Below are 17,173 nucleotides of genomic sequence, written 5' to 3'. Positions count from 1 at the left end.
AGCGAACATTTATTTGGGTTGCCGTCGATTGACTCCAAGATCGATGCAAGAATTTGCTGCCGATGAAGAACCTTCAAACTCGGAATTTTTCGAAGTCCATTGGGTGGAAGACTGATCAGTATTCGGCTGCGAAGTCTCCTCGTATGCTGTGGCCGATACCGTGTCAGCGTTCTTCCTCTGACCGTGCGTTTCCTTGGAATGCAATATCAACTTCTCGATCGTTCAAGCCAATCATGCGTAGCCTTGAAGCCCCAATGGCCAAATCTTTGAGCCAGGTGTCCGGATTTCTGAATGAGCACGTGACCTGATAAAGGTAATCGTTGGCTCAGGACACGATTGAACCGTTGATCAAAGACAACTCCGAGAGTCCGGGAGTCCCAGCGCGCTCGAATAATTTTTTCTTGCTCTAGGAGTCGTGTGATCGTAGTCTTCGGCTCACCACGGATCGGTGCCGGCTGTCGGTGACTGCTGCCCGGCGCTTGAGCCTTGATTTTACTGAGGATCGCTTTTTTCTCCTTCAATGTCAAGTCTCGAGGCGGGATCTTGCACAGGTAAATCGCTGTGCGAACGTACGGAGAGACGGATTTCCACGATCTTTCTGAGGCCAACCGTTTTGTAGACGACTGAAAACGGAGCGGATGAGGGGGTCTTGCTCTGCGGAGTTCTGCGTCCAAATCATATACCTCAAGAGGCTTCCGATCATCTCGACCGTAAGTGGATCCCCGCCGTCTCTCTAGCATCACTGATCGGGCGCGTCCGCATAACCTAATGCATCGGTGCGGATGCATTCGATGTTAAAATCGTATCCGAGCCACCGGAGGGCCCAGCACCTCCCGATCAGACGCGCGGCGGTCGTGTCGCTCAGACCTTTCATGTTCGTCGGCTGGAACGAGGCCACCAGGGGACGATGGTCAGTCTGTGAAGTGGGGCGCCGGCCCCTAATGAATTTGTGAAGCCACTCGACGGTGTGCACAAGGGCCAGTGTCTCTTTCTCAATCTGGCTGCCGTTCCTCCGGCACGGTGTGAGTGATTTAGAGATGTGGAAAACTTCTTCCTCGTTTGCATCCGAGTACCACCGATGATGGATGGTGATTGGTGATGTCACCGGCCGAAGTTGTAGAGAGTCTAGCTCCGTCCAAGTTGGTACCCCAAAAACAGTGGCGTCCGCACCACTGTCTATACGGAACCGAACAAGTTTTACATTCACGAGCGGAGTTGCAAGAGCAGGAAAGCTTCGTTTTCCGAACACGGAGTGGTGAATGGTGAACACGATCGAATTCATCTGGTCCGGCCTCGCCTCCGATGACAGACAAGGTTCCTGGATATGACCAATCCGTTGGCAACCTCCGCAGCTGGCCCTCCAGAGAGAACATTCCGATCGGACTTCCAAGACCCTACCTTCATTCCGATTGCATCCCTCTGGGAAGGTTCTGTCCGCGACCGGTTGGTACGGAAAAAAACCCTGCTAACGACGCCGACGTGGCATTCGACAAAGCGGTCAACGAGACTCTCTCCGAAGCCGACGAAGAGGATCACTTCTCCGAAATCGTGAGGTTTTCGAGAACCTCAGGCAAAGTGATTTTTGGCGCACTGTCCGAAGGAACCGTCCGAAGTCGACTGCGCCAATCGTTAGTAGCGGGGATGAGATCGAAGACTGAAGACACGGAGGGAGAGCTTGAGCGACGTTGCCAGTTGCCGGTGACTCGATCGGCTCCGCCGTCACCGAATTTATTGTGAAGAATCCTCCAACGGCGCAACGGTTGAACGCCGCGCCGATACAAACTGGGACCACGCAAATGAGTCGTTCAGGAGGAACTATCTAGGAATCAAGCACTGCCAATAAATATTGTAAGAAGAAATCGAGAACCAGAACAAGGGTCGCTGAGGAGGCAGTATCGTGATACTCTTCCCCAGTGCTGCCCCACGAGACTGATGGCGAGGGGGATATCCCGCGGTGGCTCGCATGCATCACCTCTATTAGTCGCTCTAGGACCAACTCCTCCTCTCATTTCTGTGATGCGGCCAGAGCTTGATCCAGGTCGTCTATGAGGTCCTGAACAGCTTCAATACCGACGGACAAACGGATGAGCGCATCCGAGATACCGAGTCGAGCTCGCAATTCTGCGGGAACGGACGCATGCGTCATGACGGACCTGATCGGTCGGAGGGGAGACAGTGTTTAGTTTCCTGCGTAATCTACGATTTCATTGTCTGATAACAGAAAACGAATGCACGATATTCGAGACGATGAAATAACTCACGGCAGCTCAGCCAGGGACTCCACTGCTCCTAAACTCTCAGCCAAAGTGAAAAGCTTCAGAGCTGACAGCAGTTTTCGGGATTCGGCCAGACCACCCTGAAACCACGAGCTGTTCAATTGGATCATCGATGGAGGATAAGAGCAGGCTATCCATTCGAACATGGCCGAAGAATACCTTGAGGTAGAAGCAGAGCATGCCACTGAAGCCTGAGCATTGTCGCTTCGCTAAGAGGTGCTGGGGATGGGATTCGAGGCCTGGGTGAATGACTTTCTCGACGAGCGGATGCGTTTCTAAGAATTTTGCGACTTTGAGTGCGTTCTCGTGGTGTCTCTGCATTCGGAGAGCGAGAGTCTTGATCCCTCTGTTCACCATATAACAGTCGAAGGGCGACGGAACGGCACCGACAGCTGAAAATATCCTATCTAAGTTTCAGCTCCAATCCTGAGTTCTTCGGTCGTTTTTTGAACCAACTTTGGTGTCGGAGGAAGAAACGTTAGGGAACTCACCGTTCTGGAGGAAGCGAAGCTTTTCGTGCAGCTTCAAATTGTTCGTCATGATACATCCCATCACGATATCCGAATGTCCATTGATGTACTTAGTTATCGAATGTATTACGATGTCAGCACCTTGTTGGAGCGGATTCTGGAGGGGAAAATGCCTTAGTCTGGATTGTGACTGCGAACCGTAGATATTCGAATCGAAGAGAAGTCTCGAGTACACGAGCGGTCTCTGACAGGAGATCAGGCTCCGATGCTTGAAATCAGATAGAAGTGCAGTCTCTAACAATTGGACTCTCCCCAGAGCCGAAAATCTGATATCTAAGTCCGAAATACTGCGAAAGATCTCCGGAAAGGGCTCCAAAAGACTAGGCCGTATGGCGTATCTTTACGATGGATCCCGCGGTGATTGCAGTCAGAGAGAACTTTGCTCTGTCCTCATGTTTGCGGATGGGGAAAGTAGAAGCATCTTACAAACAAGCAGTCGCTTAGGAGCAGGGGCGGGTGTCGGAAGCTCGAAAGATAGACGAGCATGCTCTTGATTCAGAATATCTATCGTAACAAGCAGTCACTTGCCTGAAAGCACGGACTCATGAACGTGTTATCCACTGCCAGGATGGCCTGTGGAGCGCCCTTCTTCACAGCTGCCGAAACGGCAGCTATATCCACGATTTTCATCATGGGGTTCGAGGGGGTTTCGACCCATACCAGCTGTAAGGCGAGAGACGTCCAAGTATTCTCTCAGGACACTGCAAGAGCCTCCAGGATTCCGTCTCGGCAGAGTCCCATGAAAGTCGATTTCTCGTCCATTCATACCTTCGTGTTCGGTTTCAACGCAGCGGCCACGACTTGAGGATCTCGGGCATCTACGAAATCCACTTCGATTCCTTTCGGCATGGCGCATGCTCTGAAGAGACGGCCGACTCCGCCATATAGGTCGTCGAAGGCAACAATATGATCCCCTGTTTCCAACAAATGCACCACATTGTCCGTTGCCGCTAAGCCAGAGGCGTAGCACATAGCGAACTTCGCGTTTTCCAGCGACGCCAGCAGCTCTTCGAGGCAACTGCGGGTAGGATTCCCCGAACGGGAATACTCGAAGCCCTGAAGAGCATTGGAGGAATTTCTTCAGCAGCATTCGATTCAACCTTGCCTTTTCTGGCAGCCTCAGCTGGGGATCGAAGCTCTGAGGGAGGGAAGCCATCGGCTACACAAGGACAGTGTGTCTTTAGCCTCGGATGGGCTTCATTCGAGCGTTCAGAAAAGTAACCTGGGTTCATAAGGATTGACGTCGGGCAGGAAGCCTCGCTAGCGATAGGTTTTTGCTTGAGCTAGGATGACTTGCATGTTCCTGTAGGCAAGGGCGATACAGCGGAATTCGAAAGATAGCGGTGTGTTATCGTGGGTCCCCGCGCTCGGAATGGTCATCGTGAGCAGCCGGGCTGCCGCGGACAGCGAACTTGATTGAGCGATACGAAACGCTGGATCTCACTCTCGTCTCCATGATGGCTATAATCGAGCTCAATGGAGACTAAATACTCGAATTAGAATCTTTAACTCTACCGCATGATCAGCTGGACCCCTCTGTTGGAAAGTTGTCGCCATGGAGATCGGTGGAACGACGGCCCTGGAATTCCATTGCTGTGGATCTTGACCGACGTGGACGACTTTCGTCTCGAAAGAAAGCTCTTGGTCTGTTGCCGGCATTTCTGAAACATACATATAACTATGAGGTGACTCCGCGAACGGCTCGCCATCGAGTATCACGGCTTCGGCGTTGCGATATCGGAGGTTTTCGGAAACCAAGCTACGATCGCGAACATCGGTTGTGCTTCTGGCAATCTTTCCGTCGTGGATGGCGGGAAGGTGCCAGATGAATGGAAAAGCGACCCAAAGAGAGTCTCGCGACAAACCCCTAGTTGGGAAGGCCGGCACTTGATCTGCGCGCAGAATGCGTGCATACAGCTACTACTCACCAAGAAGGCTTGCTTGATTGGAAAATTCCCGGCAAGAGTTGGAGGACGACGCCGCTGTCGAGGCTTAGCGTCTGAGACTCTGCTCTAAATACGGGGACTGTTGGTGTTGTTGAGGAAACACTCTCGAGATGGGAGAGCGTTTCGAACACGTGTTCAAGATTCTGCGCTCGTAGCGCGTTTCATCCGCTGAGCTCTTCGGGATAGCGCTGAGGAGCATTTCTGGTTCCCACCAGGTCCCGCTTAAGTTCCCTGTCGATCATTGTCGCATTGAGTATGTGAGACGCGCTGAGCGCCGACGTACGATGATAGCGTCAATTTTATCAAGAAGTCGCATTGCGGGCTGGGAGCCGGGAGTATCTCCGGAAGCAAGCGAGACAGAGAGCGATCGCCAGCTTCTCGCGGATAATCCTACAAATATAAAGTGACCTGCAGATTCCGATGAGGCCTGCCCTCTTAGATGAAATCTTCCTGTAGGATCGAGACGGGAAACACGGCAGATTCCTCTGTCGCTCGCGTCTGGAAATTCACGATCAGATCCAGCGTCGCCCAGCTCGGGCACCGCTCAGGATTGAACAGCTCTACTAATGAATGTCCCGATTGTCTTGATCGATTTTATGGAAGCATGCTTCCCATATCTCGAAACCTTCGTCGTATATCGCGTAGATTCATCGTAATATTTGAGGCTTCATGGAATGTAAACGACCCCCTTCCCCGTCTCTTGACCTTCGATCCCTCTTTTTTCGTTTTCTTTTCGAAGTTCTATGTTGGGGCTCCGCATTGGACGGAGAAGGAGTGTATCGGGGGTCGCGTCATCGCTTCATCTTGGCAATTCGGGGAGACGTGAAGGAACAGACTCCATGCATGCGCGGGGTTCTCAATTCATGGATATTTCTGTCAACTCTTCCTTCTGAGGGAGGCATTTATTCATCCAATGAGACACTCGCCGATCGGTGTCAGGGAGAACGACCAGCGTGACCCTGCTCTTTTCGGATATAGTAGGTACTAGAGCAGCTCTACACCTTGGGAGCTGGACGAGTTCTATGGTCTGATTTTCTGTCGATCCTCTCGGGAAAGCTGGTCTGTATTTCTTGTTCCGTCGGGTAGGAGTTCGAATGCTCGCCGCTCCAAAACAGCAGGATTGCCCAGTGCCTCTGGATTTTCTATGTTTGGGGCGACCAATGCGGAAAGTTCTCCTTAGGTCACTCAGGACCTGCGTCGAGGAAACCCACACTCGGGCCTCGAGCAGTATAATTCGTTCGATTAAGATAGCGACTATGTAATGAGGCGTAAGCATGAAATAGCTAGCGCCGTCATCGTCTCCCATGTTGAGAGAGTGGCGATTTTATACTTGCACCCCCTTGCGTGAATTCGAAAACGAACCCTTGCACCCCTTGCCAATGCGCTAATTCGAGTCCGCAACGATTAATTGGACAGCATTCTGCGCGCCTGGTGGTGTTCTGAACCGATGAGAAGTAGAACGGTGTTGTGCTTGTCCAGAATTCCATATCATGTCGGAACATCTGCGTCTGGGTTCGATCCCTGCTGCCGGCAGAATGTTCTTTTTGGGAACACAGGTACTCGGCCTTGGTCTTCCCGGATTCAGCCACTCCCAGGATCCGCCCCCGTTAGCAATGAGGAGGAAAGCACCCGGACCTACCGTAAATATTTTAATTCAAGCCCGGGCTCCTGTTATTATACAGGATTCTAGTGGAGACGAGCTTCCATTGGAGAGGGGCTTCCGTTCCAGGCAAGCCCCTCATGACTTTACGTGCGGTTGTGCAATGACGGTGATTGGGAAGAAGAGACTTCGGGAAGCTGTATTTCTCGTGACTTCTGAAACTCGAGGTATGTTCTGGAACGGAGCTCCTCGGAAATGAGATCCGTTACCCTTAAGGGGCTCCTTTCCGGGACCGGCCACCATTGGAAACGGGTTTCTTTCGGAGACAGGCTGCTATTCGACTCGAGGATCCCGCCGAGGGGCTCCTTGTGGAGACGGACTACTATTGGAGGGGGGGCTTGCACTGGAATATTCACGGTATACACCTCTGCTGTGTGGCTCAGCTCGAGACATTCTTCGTCGCTCGATGTAGGCGACATTTGAAGATGTATTCATTCCTCTGATACACCGAACAGTGTCTGTAGAAGAAATCGGAGATGTCCATCAGCCCAGGCCCAAACCCACCTCAGTTTTTTTCTGAAGTCCAGACGGCTTAGCTATATTGGATTCGGACGACATTTCTCTGACGCCAAGACAGTGATTTAGAACAAAGTGCTTCATTCATAGATATATTCTTCCTTGACTTCGTATTCACTCGTGGAATCCTTGATTCATGATGATCTCTCGCTTGCTGATTCTAAAGATGATGTCTACCTCTCTTCGCGACTACATATAAGGTTCGAATTTACTCGTCATACTCAAGTTGATCATATGGGAACAGAACGTCATGCTGTTGTTTTCGCGATGTCTCTCCATCTCTCCACGTTCAAAAGCTCACATTGCGTCCGTGCGGCGCTCGTCTCCCGCTCGATACCCGCATCGTGAATACCAAGGTAGCGCAGAGCAAAGAACTTCGCAAGAAGTTGAACTCCTCCGGCTCTGAGAAACCACCTAACTTCAAACCTGAGTTTTATCGGAATCGTCCACCCCACGACGCCCGATATAGAGTGAGCCCAGAAGTCCAGGCTCCGCCGCCCGCACCTCTCCCGAGCTCGTCAGCGACATTGAGAATGAAATAAACTACTCTACGGAGTCCTTCGGGTATCTTCTGCGCTAGAGAGTCTCGGCTGATCTCGACCGCGGAAACGTTTGGGATCTCGCCACTGTTTGATTCTCGCGAGTCCTCCCAGAGAGGACGCTCCGTCGACAATAACACGGGCCTCGGGCAGATGAGCGAATAAGATTCAAGAGGGATCGCTGGTACAGGGACTCATCGGCCTTAGAGGATCCGCGACGACACGGCGTGTGACTCGCGCAGGGGGTCAAAAATGGAGTTCTTCTCACTCAGTCGTCCTTGGCTTCGTATTCGATTGGTACGCCGGCTTCCCTCGCCATTTCGGCGAATTCGCTCGATGGGTTGCTGAGCAAATCGCGAGGAGGGCCAATTTCCGATATATGTCCGGCAGACATCAACACAACAATATCCGAGTCTAGGATCGTGTTAATTCTATGAGCTATTGTTATAATGGTTGAATCGCTGAAGGCAGATCGAATGGTCTCCTGGATCAGCGCGTCCGTCTCGAGATCAACTGAAGCCGTCGCCTCATCCAGAACGAGAATACGCCTCTTCCTAAGAACCGCCCTAGCAAGACAAACAAGCTGACGCTGTCCGACTGAAATATTTCCTCCACCCTCCGCGATCGGAGTATCCAAGCCATTTTGATTTTCGAAGTACGTCTTCAGATGAGCGCGCTCGAGAGCTTGCCATAAGTCCTCGTCGGTATATTCGTCGTTCGGGTCGAGATTGAAACGCAAGCTCGCGTTAAAAAGCACCGATTCTTGAGGTATAATAGTGAGCCTCGAGCGGAGCTCGTGGAGCCCTATCTTCGAAATGTCGATACCGTCGATGATGATTCTCCCCTTGACGGCCTCGATTATACGGAATATTGTAAGAATTAATGAAGATTTCCCAGCACCCGTTCTTCCGACGACCCCGATTTTCTGTTGGGGTTCGATCGAGAGATTGACATCTTCTAGAATTAGATCTAAACCAGTTCTATAGCGCGTAGAGTAGCTCTCGAAGGCTATCGCACCGCTTTGGGGCCAATCGCTTTCCGGTGGATTGTCGGAGACCCAATCGGCTTCAGGGGGGACATTCGTGTACTCATCCAGGCGCTCGGCTGCGACGATCGTAGCTTCTACTTCCGTCGAGAAATAAACGAAAAAGTTGAAGGCGACTACCGAATTCAGGGAATACGAGATTAAGAGACCGGCGGTGCCAGCATCGAAATATTCTCTGTTGGTGACGACTAAGATGATCATGACAAAGATCAGCAAGTTTCCAAGGAACTCCAAGCGTATAGACATCCAATAGTTGCTGATAGTTACGTGGAAACTGCAGTTTTGTGCGGTGTCGACCTTGTTCCCGTTCATCCTTTGGAAAACTTCAGCCACGCCGAACCCACGGATACTCGACAAACCGTTAATGGTCTCCGAGAAATGACTATAGACAGGCGATCTCGTCACAGCTTCCAGACGTTTGAGTTGTCGCAAACTCCGCACGAATATTTGGCGCAGCGCGACGAACAGAGACATAATTGGGATCGCCACAACGAGGAAAATCGGAATCTGAGTGGAAATCAATACGATGACGCCAATGATTTGGAAGAACATTTCCAACATGAAGTTCGCCATCAGAGGGAGCTGCACATCCAATTGATCCAGGTCTTTGCCGAATCGGTTGAGTAATCGTCCCATCGGTGTGGTGTCGAAAAACGATAGTGGTGCTCGCATGACAGAACGGAGCATTTCTTTATGCAATTCCGTCGCAGCGGTGATAGTGGCTTTCGTAAGGAATGCAACTCCGCAGAAGTTCGATATACCCTGACAAACACCGATCACTGCATAGATACCTAAGCGATAATTTCTGTTTCCCGCGCTCAGATCCTTGTCCTCGGACCAGGCCGATAGCCACAAGCCACTAACGATGTCGAGTGTGCGGAAACCTATGTAGAAACTCAGTGCGAGGAAAGTCAGAGCGAAACCGACATGCATGAAGTAGTTCTTGTAAACACTCCATTTGATGATGCCCGTTTCTACAGTTTCCTTAGCGACTAGTTGAAATCGCTCGAGGTGCTGTTGTTCAGCGTCTCCGGCGATGGAGTCAGCTATGGACATGGATCTCGCGATCTCACTCCCGAACGACATGGCTCGACGCCGCGGTGTCTCGGAATCTCCATCTTTAGAGGCAACTGCAGCGGCGCGTTCTTCTCGTACGCGACGGCTCTCATCGATATCGAACTCCTTCAAAAGTTCCGCCAGAACCCCTCCGGAATTCATCAAATCCGCATAGGTGCCCCGTTCGACTATTTCACCTTCTTTCAAAACGACAATGTAGTCCACATCCGGTATCACCGACAAATTATTCGTGACCAAAACCCGCGTCTTCTTACGCAACATGCCTCCTGAACTCATCAGACTGTTGAAGATCGATTTCCCCACGTGAGCATCGAGAGCGCTGAGAGGATCGTCGAATAGATAGATATCTTTGTTTTGATAGGCCGCCCTTGCCAATGCCACACGCTGCCTCTGGCCACCGCTGAGGTTGATACCTTTCTCGCCGATCTCTGTCTGATCTCCCCCGGGGAGTATGCCAAGATCGGGCCGGAGACAGCACGCGTCGAGCACCTTCTCGTACTTGCGTCTCTCGAACTCGCTTGTGAAGATTATGTTCTCCTTGATTGTCAGGTTTTGGATCCAGGCTTGCTGAGGAACATAGGCAATGGAGCCCGATATGTCTATTCTGCCCTCAGAGACGCTAAGATCCCCCAACATGCTAGAGAGCACCGACGATTTCCCGCTGCCCACCGGTCCGACGATTGCGAGCAATTTGCCGTTCGGGACATTCAGGTTGAAACCTGCGAGAGTCGGCAGCAAACTATCGCCGCCCCAAGTTGCGGTTACGTTCCTCATGGTGATCGCATCCCCGTCCTGGGGGTTGGATCCGATGATTCGCGGATTCATCTCTTCGCACATGAGGAATTTCCAGATCCGTCCGAAAGAGACTGCGGTTTGGGTCGCGTTCGATATGAAGTCAGGGATCGTGACCATTGAAAAACGCATCTGGTAAAACAAAGTCAGAGAGACGAAAGCCACAGTTGGTGTGAGAATGTTGTCCGGGGACACCAACACGAAGGTCATGAATGACATCAAACCGACGAGGAATGGTGTACACGTCCAAAAGAATCCGATGCCGGCAGTCATGTAAGCGAACCTCTTCAACATGGACACCTCTTTCTCGCGCACACTCTCAACGCGCGCTGTGAAGGGGGGCTCCCAAGCGAAGAGTTTAAGAATTTTGATGCTGCTGATGATTTCGTTCATTGATTTCAGTCTACCGTCTTTCAATTTCATCTGCCTCTCCTGGAGTTGGCGATTCTTAGCAGCCAGGAAGCCAGACAGCGGCATCATGAGAACGATGACCGCCACTCCCGCGAGGCAAGACGGCCCGAGGTATTGCCACAGAAGTATAATGGTCAAGATGATCGTCATCGGAGCGGCGACCGTCATCGAAGAGCTCGTGCTTAGTCGGAGTACTTTATCGGCGTCAATGGAGACGAGGTTCACAAGCTCGCCCACGGTGTACCGACCCTGAGATTTGGCGGAAATTCTCAGAGCTTTCTGATAGATAGCTGCCATGAGAACCCCCTTGATTTTGATGCCCATTGCTGCCAGCACATAATCGGAATGCCGGAAGCAAAACGACGCCACTGTATTGAGCGAGAACAAGAGTACGGCGTAGGAGATCCCTTTCCATAGCGGCTGCGACTCATCCTCCATGAAACTTGTGACCAAATTCAAAACCAATGCGGGACTGGTCCTCACGAAGGATCGAATCAGAATTATGATGAAGGCCGTTGTGAGACTTGGCCAGAAGGTGGCGATCAGCGTTTTGAACAATGAAGGCGCGAATTTCGGATCGAAGCTCCCGTCTTCAGGATTGTACTTGGCTCGCCGCAATTCTTCGTCCCAGCTGCTCACCCAAGATTTGTAGCTTGTACTTGACTTGAGGTACGGCAGAGGATCGTATAGATCCTCCTCTGTGATGTAGCGTTTATATCCTCGGATGATAAACGACGTCATCCACTCGAATACGAGGGCGGATAAAGGCGGGGCGGTCATTAAGGGTGAGGGATTCGGAGCCCGTTTGCCTTTCGGAATCGGCCAAATGTCTGCGAAGCAGTTCAGGACGAAAGATGTTACGATCAGGGGATAGATTATCGCGGTCAGTACGAAACTTTTGACAGAAACTTGATCATCCATCAGTGTGGGACCGCCGAAAGCGTACAGCATCACCCTGTAGTATTTCGGCAAGGTCGCGAGCATTTCGATGAGCCAATAGGTCCATATGATGGCAGATGATGTCTTCCCCGCTTTTCGGTTCATGTACTGCAGGACCATGACGAGGACACACGACGTACACTTTATCACATCCGATAGAATTCCGGCTAGAGGAATATTCTGCGGTCCTTGCAGAGCATCCCACGCTGCTGACCACAAGAAGCACATTGCCATGATCAACACCACAACCGTTTTAGAGATGTTGAACAATGTCAAAGGGGCAGGCACGCACTTCGGTCGCTCTCGGCGGAAGTTCGAGCAAGATGCAGAGAGCCAGAGAAAAGCGGCTCCGATATAAGTGAGGGTTGTCCATTCGAAGCACTCCGTGAAGCGAGGATAGAGCGTGTACCACGTCCTTTGTGAATCCCAAAAAACTTCGCCGCCGCAGAATCCTTGATCCGGATCCGCCATTATGTTACAAGCTGATTTACCCTCCTCTGATAGAGATGCTCCGAGCACATCGAGGAGAGCTCACGGCCTGGAAAGGAAAACTTGCTCAATCGAATCGCATTCTTTGTCGAAATTGGAGAGGAGTCTTTGCCTAAATAGCGATAGTGCGACTAAGGACAAGGTTCGCTCGCTCACTGATATCCCGCCCTCAACTACGATGACTTGCTGAATGTCCTAGCGTAGAGGGTATTACACCCGATTATCTCCACCATTGATCGCAGTTCAATTCGCCGTCAAGGAACAAATGATTTCGCTAGGGCACTTCGAGCATCCACGTTTTGCTGTATACCTCACGTGGATTACTTCCGGCAAACACAGCGGTGCCGGCGAGGCTAGCCGAAACGGCTCTCGGCTCGTATCTCGGGAACGGCTGAAGGGGATTCCATCCCCTCGATTCCAACTTCAGTCTTTTCATTCAGAATTCGTATGAGAACCTCCCTTCCGTTCTCGGGTGCCGGGAGGAATCACGTCCTCACAAGCCGCTGAGAGCTGACGCACGATGCGGTCCGGAACGCCGAAGCCCCCCTTGCCGCGCCTCAAGGCGAGCGGATCCTCATGATTCATGATCGATGAAATTTCGGCCACTTCCCGCTCCTCTTATTCACAGGCTGAGGTACGGATCCTCAGCTGATGATCCCATCGTCTCATCAATAATATCTGGATGGCCATCAAGCGATTTGCTCCACGCATCCGGAATCCGCGTGCTTCGGGAGCGGTGGCATGTTTGAGGGTAGTATCCTGCTCTCGAGCGTTCTCAGAGCTACCAGCGCCAGCGTCTCTCGAGGTCCCGAGACAGATCACAGAGCGATCATGGGGAAGGTCTTGATTCGAAGCTAGCGAGGAGAGCGCAGTCCCTCTCTGGCTTCGATTCCAGCTGCTTACAAATCTTATATCTCAACTTCCAAGGGAAATCAAAGATTACTTGCGGATTTCCGAGCTCTATAGGAATCAAATCCGAAACCCGGTATCGCGGAGCCATGACTTCCTATGAGTCATGAAGACAGAAAGGAAAATCATGGAACGAATTCCCATGGGTCGATTGACCTGTACTTTCTCGAGTGAGTGACTGTACAACGGCGTCCCATGCCTTGCTCCAAGATCGAATATCCGAGAATTTCGCTGTGCCAATTCCAAATCGTCCTGCATCTTCGAGGAAGCGCAAACGAGCAGCGCGATTGGCCGCGCGCCAAACACAATTGTCATCATTCTGCCATCAGAGGCATAGATTGACGACATCAACTCATGGAGCAGATCTTCATTACGATCCGTCGGTTCGACGTTTGGCTGTGCCTGGCGCCGGAAATTCTGAGCATAGGCGATCCGGGAGATCAGACATTCAAAGAATGAATTGGGTGAAACCGGCCCCAAAAACTTGGTTGCGCCACTATAACCATTCGTGGGCTTGAATCCGCCAGGCTCTGAGGGGACTGGGGAAAGCAGTTGATTCTATCGGAATCCTTCCCGGCAGAGTCAAGATCTCGGGTCAAAGAGATTCCGAGAATCGAGAAGTGTCGCCTAACCCTCGGCGAGTCGCAATCTGACGAGCTGATTCGTTTTGAGTCGATCGAGACGTGACCCGAATCCGATCGGTTAGGAGATCTACGACCACTGCTCTTCGTGAGAGCTCCCAAATTGGCTCCCGAATTCGAGTCCAGCGGGTTAATGCACGGCTGGAGTGATTCGCTGCTTGGAGCGAACTCCTAGGTCCTAGATAGACCAGCGGAGGGGTAAGCGGAAACGTATGCTCGGCCCATCGGAGGGCAAAGAAAGCGCCTATGTATCCGATCGGGAAAGCTGTGAGCAGGTTTCCATCGCCGCCGTCGCATACCTCTTTTCGAAGTCTGCAACTCTACCTCAGGTGACTATTTTCTCGCCCCATGAGCGTGAGGGCGGAGCGCCACGGTCTCGATTGTGGGTCTGTAGACTGCCCTTCGAAGGTTTTCCTTCCGAAATATTGAGTGAGGACGCGGTGACCAATCTCGGCTAGAGCTTCACCCTCGCTCCGGAATCATATCTGATGTGCGTCGACTCGTGATGAAAGTCGAATCGAAAGAGCCAAGGACTCACCAGCTGCGGATAGTGGAGGCACCTCCCTCGCTGAACCCCTGGAAGCATTAACTGGCAGGTTTTCTGACGACAGAGTCACGATTCAGTCCGCAGCAAGTCCCCTCGTCGCTTCAAGTTCGTTTCTCGGCGGATTGCCCTCGCCGGTTCCCGCAGCGGCGACATCGAGCAACAATATTTACCATTGCCACTTACTCTCTTTCCAGAAAAGTGAGGACTTTCCCGAAGCTTTGAAACTGTGTTGTGCATGCGGATGAGCCGATAATCCGAGACTCGTGGCTTCGAGTACTGCGATGAACCCAGCTGCACGAAAGCCGCGTTGAAGATCGGAGAACTTGAACCGATCAAAAGTCGTGCGATATGGAGTGCGTCAACTCATAGCCCGGATGCATTCGCTGAGAACTTCCAGACCTCAAACGAATCGCAAGAGATCTGATCCCTCGGGCCCCGTTCGCCTGCGAGCGAGACCCTTATGGAGCTCATCATTGACAATCTTGAATCTCCGAGCGGGAGCCCTCGATGAAGACAACACTCTCGACTCATCAAGAATGTCCCTGGAGCGCTTCGAATCATGGCTAGAGTTCATGATGGATGGAAGCTCTCTTGTTAGCTCGTACTCCGAACCATACGATCGGGAACTATCAGAGTCGGTTTCCAGAACCAGGAGGCTGTCGGAAATCGAGGGAATTGAGGGAAAATCTGCCGCGTAGTGCAATAATGAGACAGAAGCTCTCTCGATTCCTCAAGTACTCAAAGAGGGAATTACACAGGAGGATTGATGGAGGCGTGTCTTCCCACGCCTATGTATACAAGCATCAACGAGCTCAACTCATGAGGCGCTCGACGCCGTGTGAAAGCAGATGCGAGCCACCAGCTCTCTCGCACTGATTTCTGCCAAAAATTGATCGCAGAACATAATTTTTCAAGAGAAAAACGAGATTATTTCGGGTCTCTAGATCCTTAGTGGATAGTTCACCGCGAGAGCCATGGCGGCCGTGATGTGGATCAGAGCGTGGCTCTTCTTTCTGTTCGGGAGAAGCCTTCGGGAGACGAGGCCAAAGCTCAAAAATTGCAGTCGCTTGCTTCTTCGTGGAGCTGGGGATGAGTGATGTGCACGATCGGCTCGGAATCTCCCTCCCAGGACCGAGATGCCTCTCCAAGAGTAGAGGTCCCGTCGAGTAGATTAGATGGAGATTGCCAACGCATTCCCCGCATGAGAAAATCATTCCAGTTCTGGTGGATTTCCCAGTCGATCGCCCCCGCCACGAGAGCGAATGACGAGGGCGCATAGAGCTTGAGTTTCGAGAAAACAGCGCTCCGGTGAGTGGTCCGTGATTCTCTGTGCGGCTCAGAAGAGGGACCGGCCCAGCAGCCCGTCGAACCAGCAACATTTCTGCGGAGTAGCGTTTTTCCGAGCATGAGAAGAGATCTCCCGGAGAGTTTCACTCTGTGCGAGATAGAGTCAAAGATTCAAGTTCGCCGATTGCTTCCAGGCGCATCGATTCCGTGATGAATGAGACCGAATGATGCTCACCAGTACACTTTGGGCATATAATATGGTATCGACACCCCGAGAGTAGAATTTCTCGAGGAAGTCTGGTATGGAAACGCCCCAAAAGTGCTCGGGTCGGTAGTTTGAAGAAATCCAAATCCGTTCATACAGATCCCCTCCCCAGCTTCGCGTGGGGAATTCTCTCGCCTCGAACTCCTCGGGAGGGAGTCCAATCAGTTCGGGCCAATGGGCTATAATCGTCCCCGTTGCTAGTTGAAGCGGTATCTTGTGGTGCTGCTGTGGAGATCACCCCAGAGAGACGGGTCCATTGACATACAGTAGAACCTCGTTATGACGGACTCCAAGGGACCGTGGAAAATGGTCCGTTATAAGCGGGTGTCCGTTGTATCCGATCAGATTAACATGGGAGGTATTGCGATCAGGGGTGGCGCCCTCAGCGTGCTATAAGCGGGTGTCCGCTATGTCCGGGTCCGTTATAACGAGGTTCTACTGTATTCGAAGTCTCGCCTCGAAGCTCGCTCTCAAGCTCGCCGTGAGCTCTCCGGGATGACTATCGAGACGATGTATCCTAAGACTCAGAGGAAAGGCTCCTGGATTCAACGTCATCCAGCACGGACAATGAAAATCGGGCATGGTGCAGTATTTGTGTATATTACATGGCTCAGCTCGATGGGTTCCGAGTTTCTGCTGAGAGAGTGTTTTCTAATCGACTCTCCGGATTCCGGAGCGAAGAGTCGGAACCGCAAAGCCGGGAAGACGGCCCGATCCCGCTCGAAGTCCCAGCAAAGATCACCGACACCATTGAATTCACTCTCCCGACAACAGATTCCATTTTCACACCGAGGTTTTGTCCCGCGATCTGTCATCGGTTGTACGAGATCGCTTCCATCCGTGCGTGCTTCCGGGAAGAACCTTCGGAGAGCGTTTTCGCGAGCAGGCCGAGTTCGAGGTCTAATTTACGTTCCAGTGAGCCAGTGTGATATGTGAACGCTCCATGACATTCGACGCGATTCTGACACATCATGTTCGGAAAATGTGCGCGTTCATAGTCCCCGTGATTTGAGCCGCTCGGCCAGGACGAATGAGAGAGCACACATATAGCAATACTGGATCTCGGGTGTGATATTGAAAAGAGAGTCTCGCTCCAACACTGGATATACGTGCGATGATGAAGCAAGGGCCGCATCACACTGAATATTGTTGACCTTAGCTTAAACTGGTCTCGAGCTTCTCGTTCGAGCTCCGCACTGGGTCCGGAGCGAAGCTCCTCCGAATGTGAATCGTAGAGAGATGGTCAGAGGGAGATGTAGGAGAGCAATAGACGGCAATTCGCCGGTGACGACAAGCCCGTTTCC

The 17,173-nt window shown here is 51.8% G+C and overlaps 2 protein-coding genes across 2 annotated transcripts; both read right to left on the bottom strand.

Moving 5' to 3' along the window:
* Positions 1–1,672: 1,672 nt before the first annotated feature.
* Cth (Cystathionine gamma-lyase) lies at positions 1,673–4,831 on the bottom strand. Its single transcript, XM_003740140.1, has 8 exons — positions 4,735–4,831; positions 4,322–4,467; positions 3,575–3,862; positions 3,335–3,469; positions 2,768–2,903; positions 2,436–2,668; positions 2,262–2,356; positions 1,673–2,153 (listed from the first exon to the last, which is right to left on the bottom strand). Exons 2-8 carry the CDS (start codon positions 4,463–4,465, stop codon positions 2,006–2,008), a joined length of 1,179 nt encoding a protein of 392 aa, XP_003740188.1. The 5' UTR covers positions 4,466–4,467; positions 4,735–4,831; the 3' UTR covers positions 1,673–2,005.
* A 2,904-nt stretch (positions 4,832–7,735) lies between these two features.
* LOC100905468 (multidrug resistance-associated protein 1) lies at positions 7,736–11,851 on the bottom strand. The gene has a single exon (XM_029110561.1). The coding sequence runs from the start codon at positions 11,849–11,851 to the stop codon at positions 7,736–7,738; it is 4,116 nt and encodes a 1,371-aa protein (XP_028966394.1).
* Between the last annotated feature and the right edge of the window lie 5,322 nt (positions 11,852–17,173).

The sequence above is a fragment of the Galendromus occidentalis genome, unplaced genomic scaffold, assembly GCF_000255335.2.
Source record: "Galendromus occidentalis unplaced genomic scaffold, Mocc_1.1 scf7180000076770, whole genome shotgun sequence".
Taxonomy (NCBI): Eukaryota; Metazoa; Arthropoda; class Arachnida; order Mesostigmata; family Phytoseiidae; genus Galendromus; species Galendromus occidentalis.
The sequence above is the reverse complement of the archived record's forward strand: the minus strand, read 5'-3'. Positions and strand labels throughout refer to the sequence as shown.

What these genes read in the sequence shown, in the direction of transcription:
- Cth (XM_003740140.1), bottom strand. Translation starts at nt 4,465, where the DNA reads ATGCCGGCAACAGACCAAGAGCTTTCTTTCGAGACGAAAGTCGTCCAC. An exon ending in TCATGAGTCCGTGCTTTCAG is followed by an intron (nt 2,904 to 3,334) that starts GCAAGTGACTGC and finishes TTTCCCCTCCAG; the next exon opens with AATCCGCTCCAACAAGGTGC. An exon ending in TGCTCTGCTTCTACCTCAAG is followed by an intron (nt 2,357 to 2,435) that starts GTATTCTTCGGC and finishes TCGTGGTTTCAG; the next exon opens with GGTGGTCTGGCCGAATCCCG.
- LOC100905468 (XM_029110561.1), bottom strand. Translation starts at nt 11,851, where the DNA reads ATGGTCCTGCAGTACATGAACCGAAAAGCGGGGAAGACATCATCTGCC.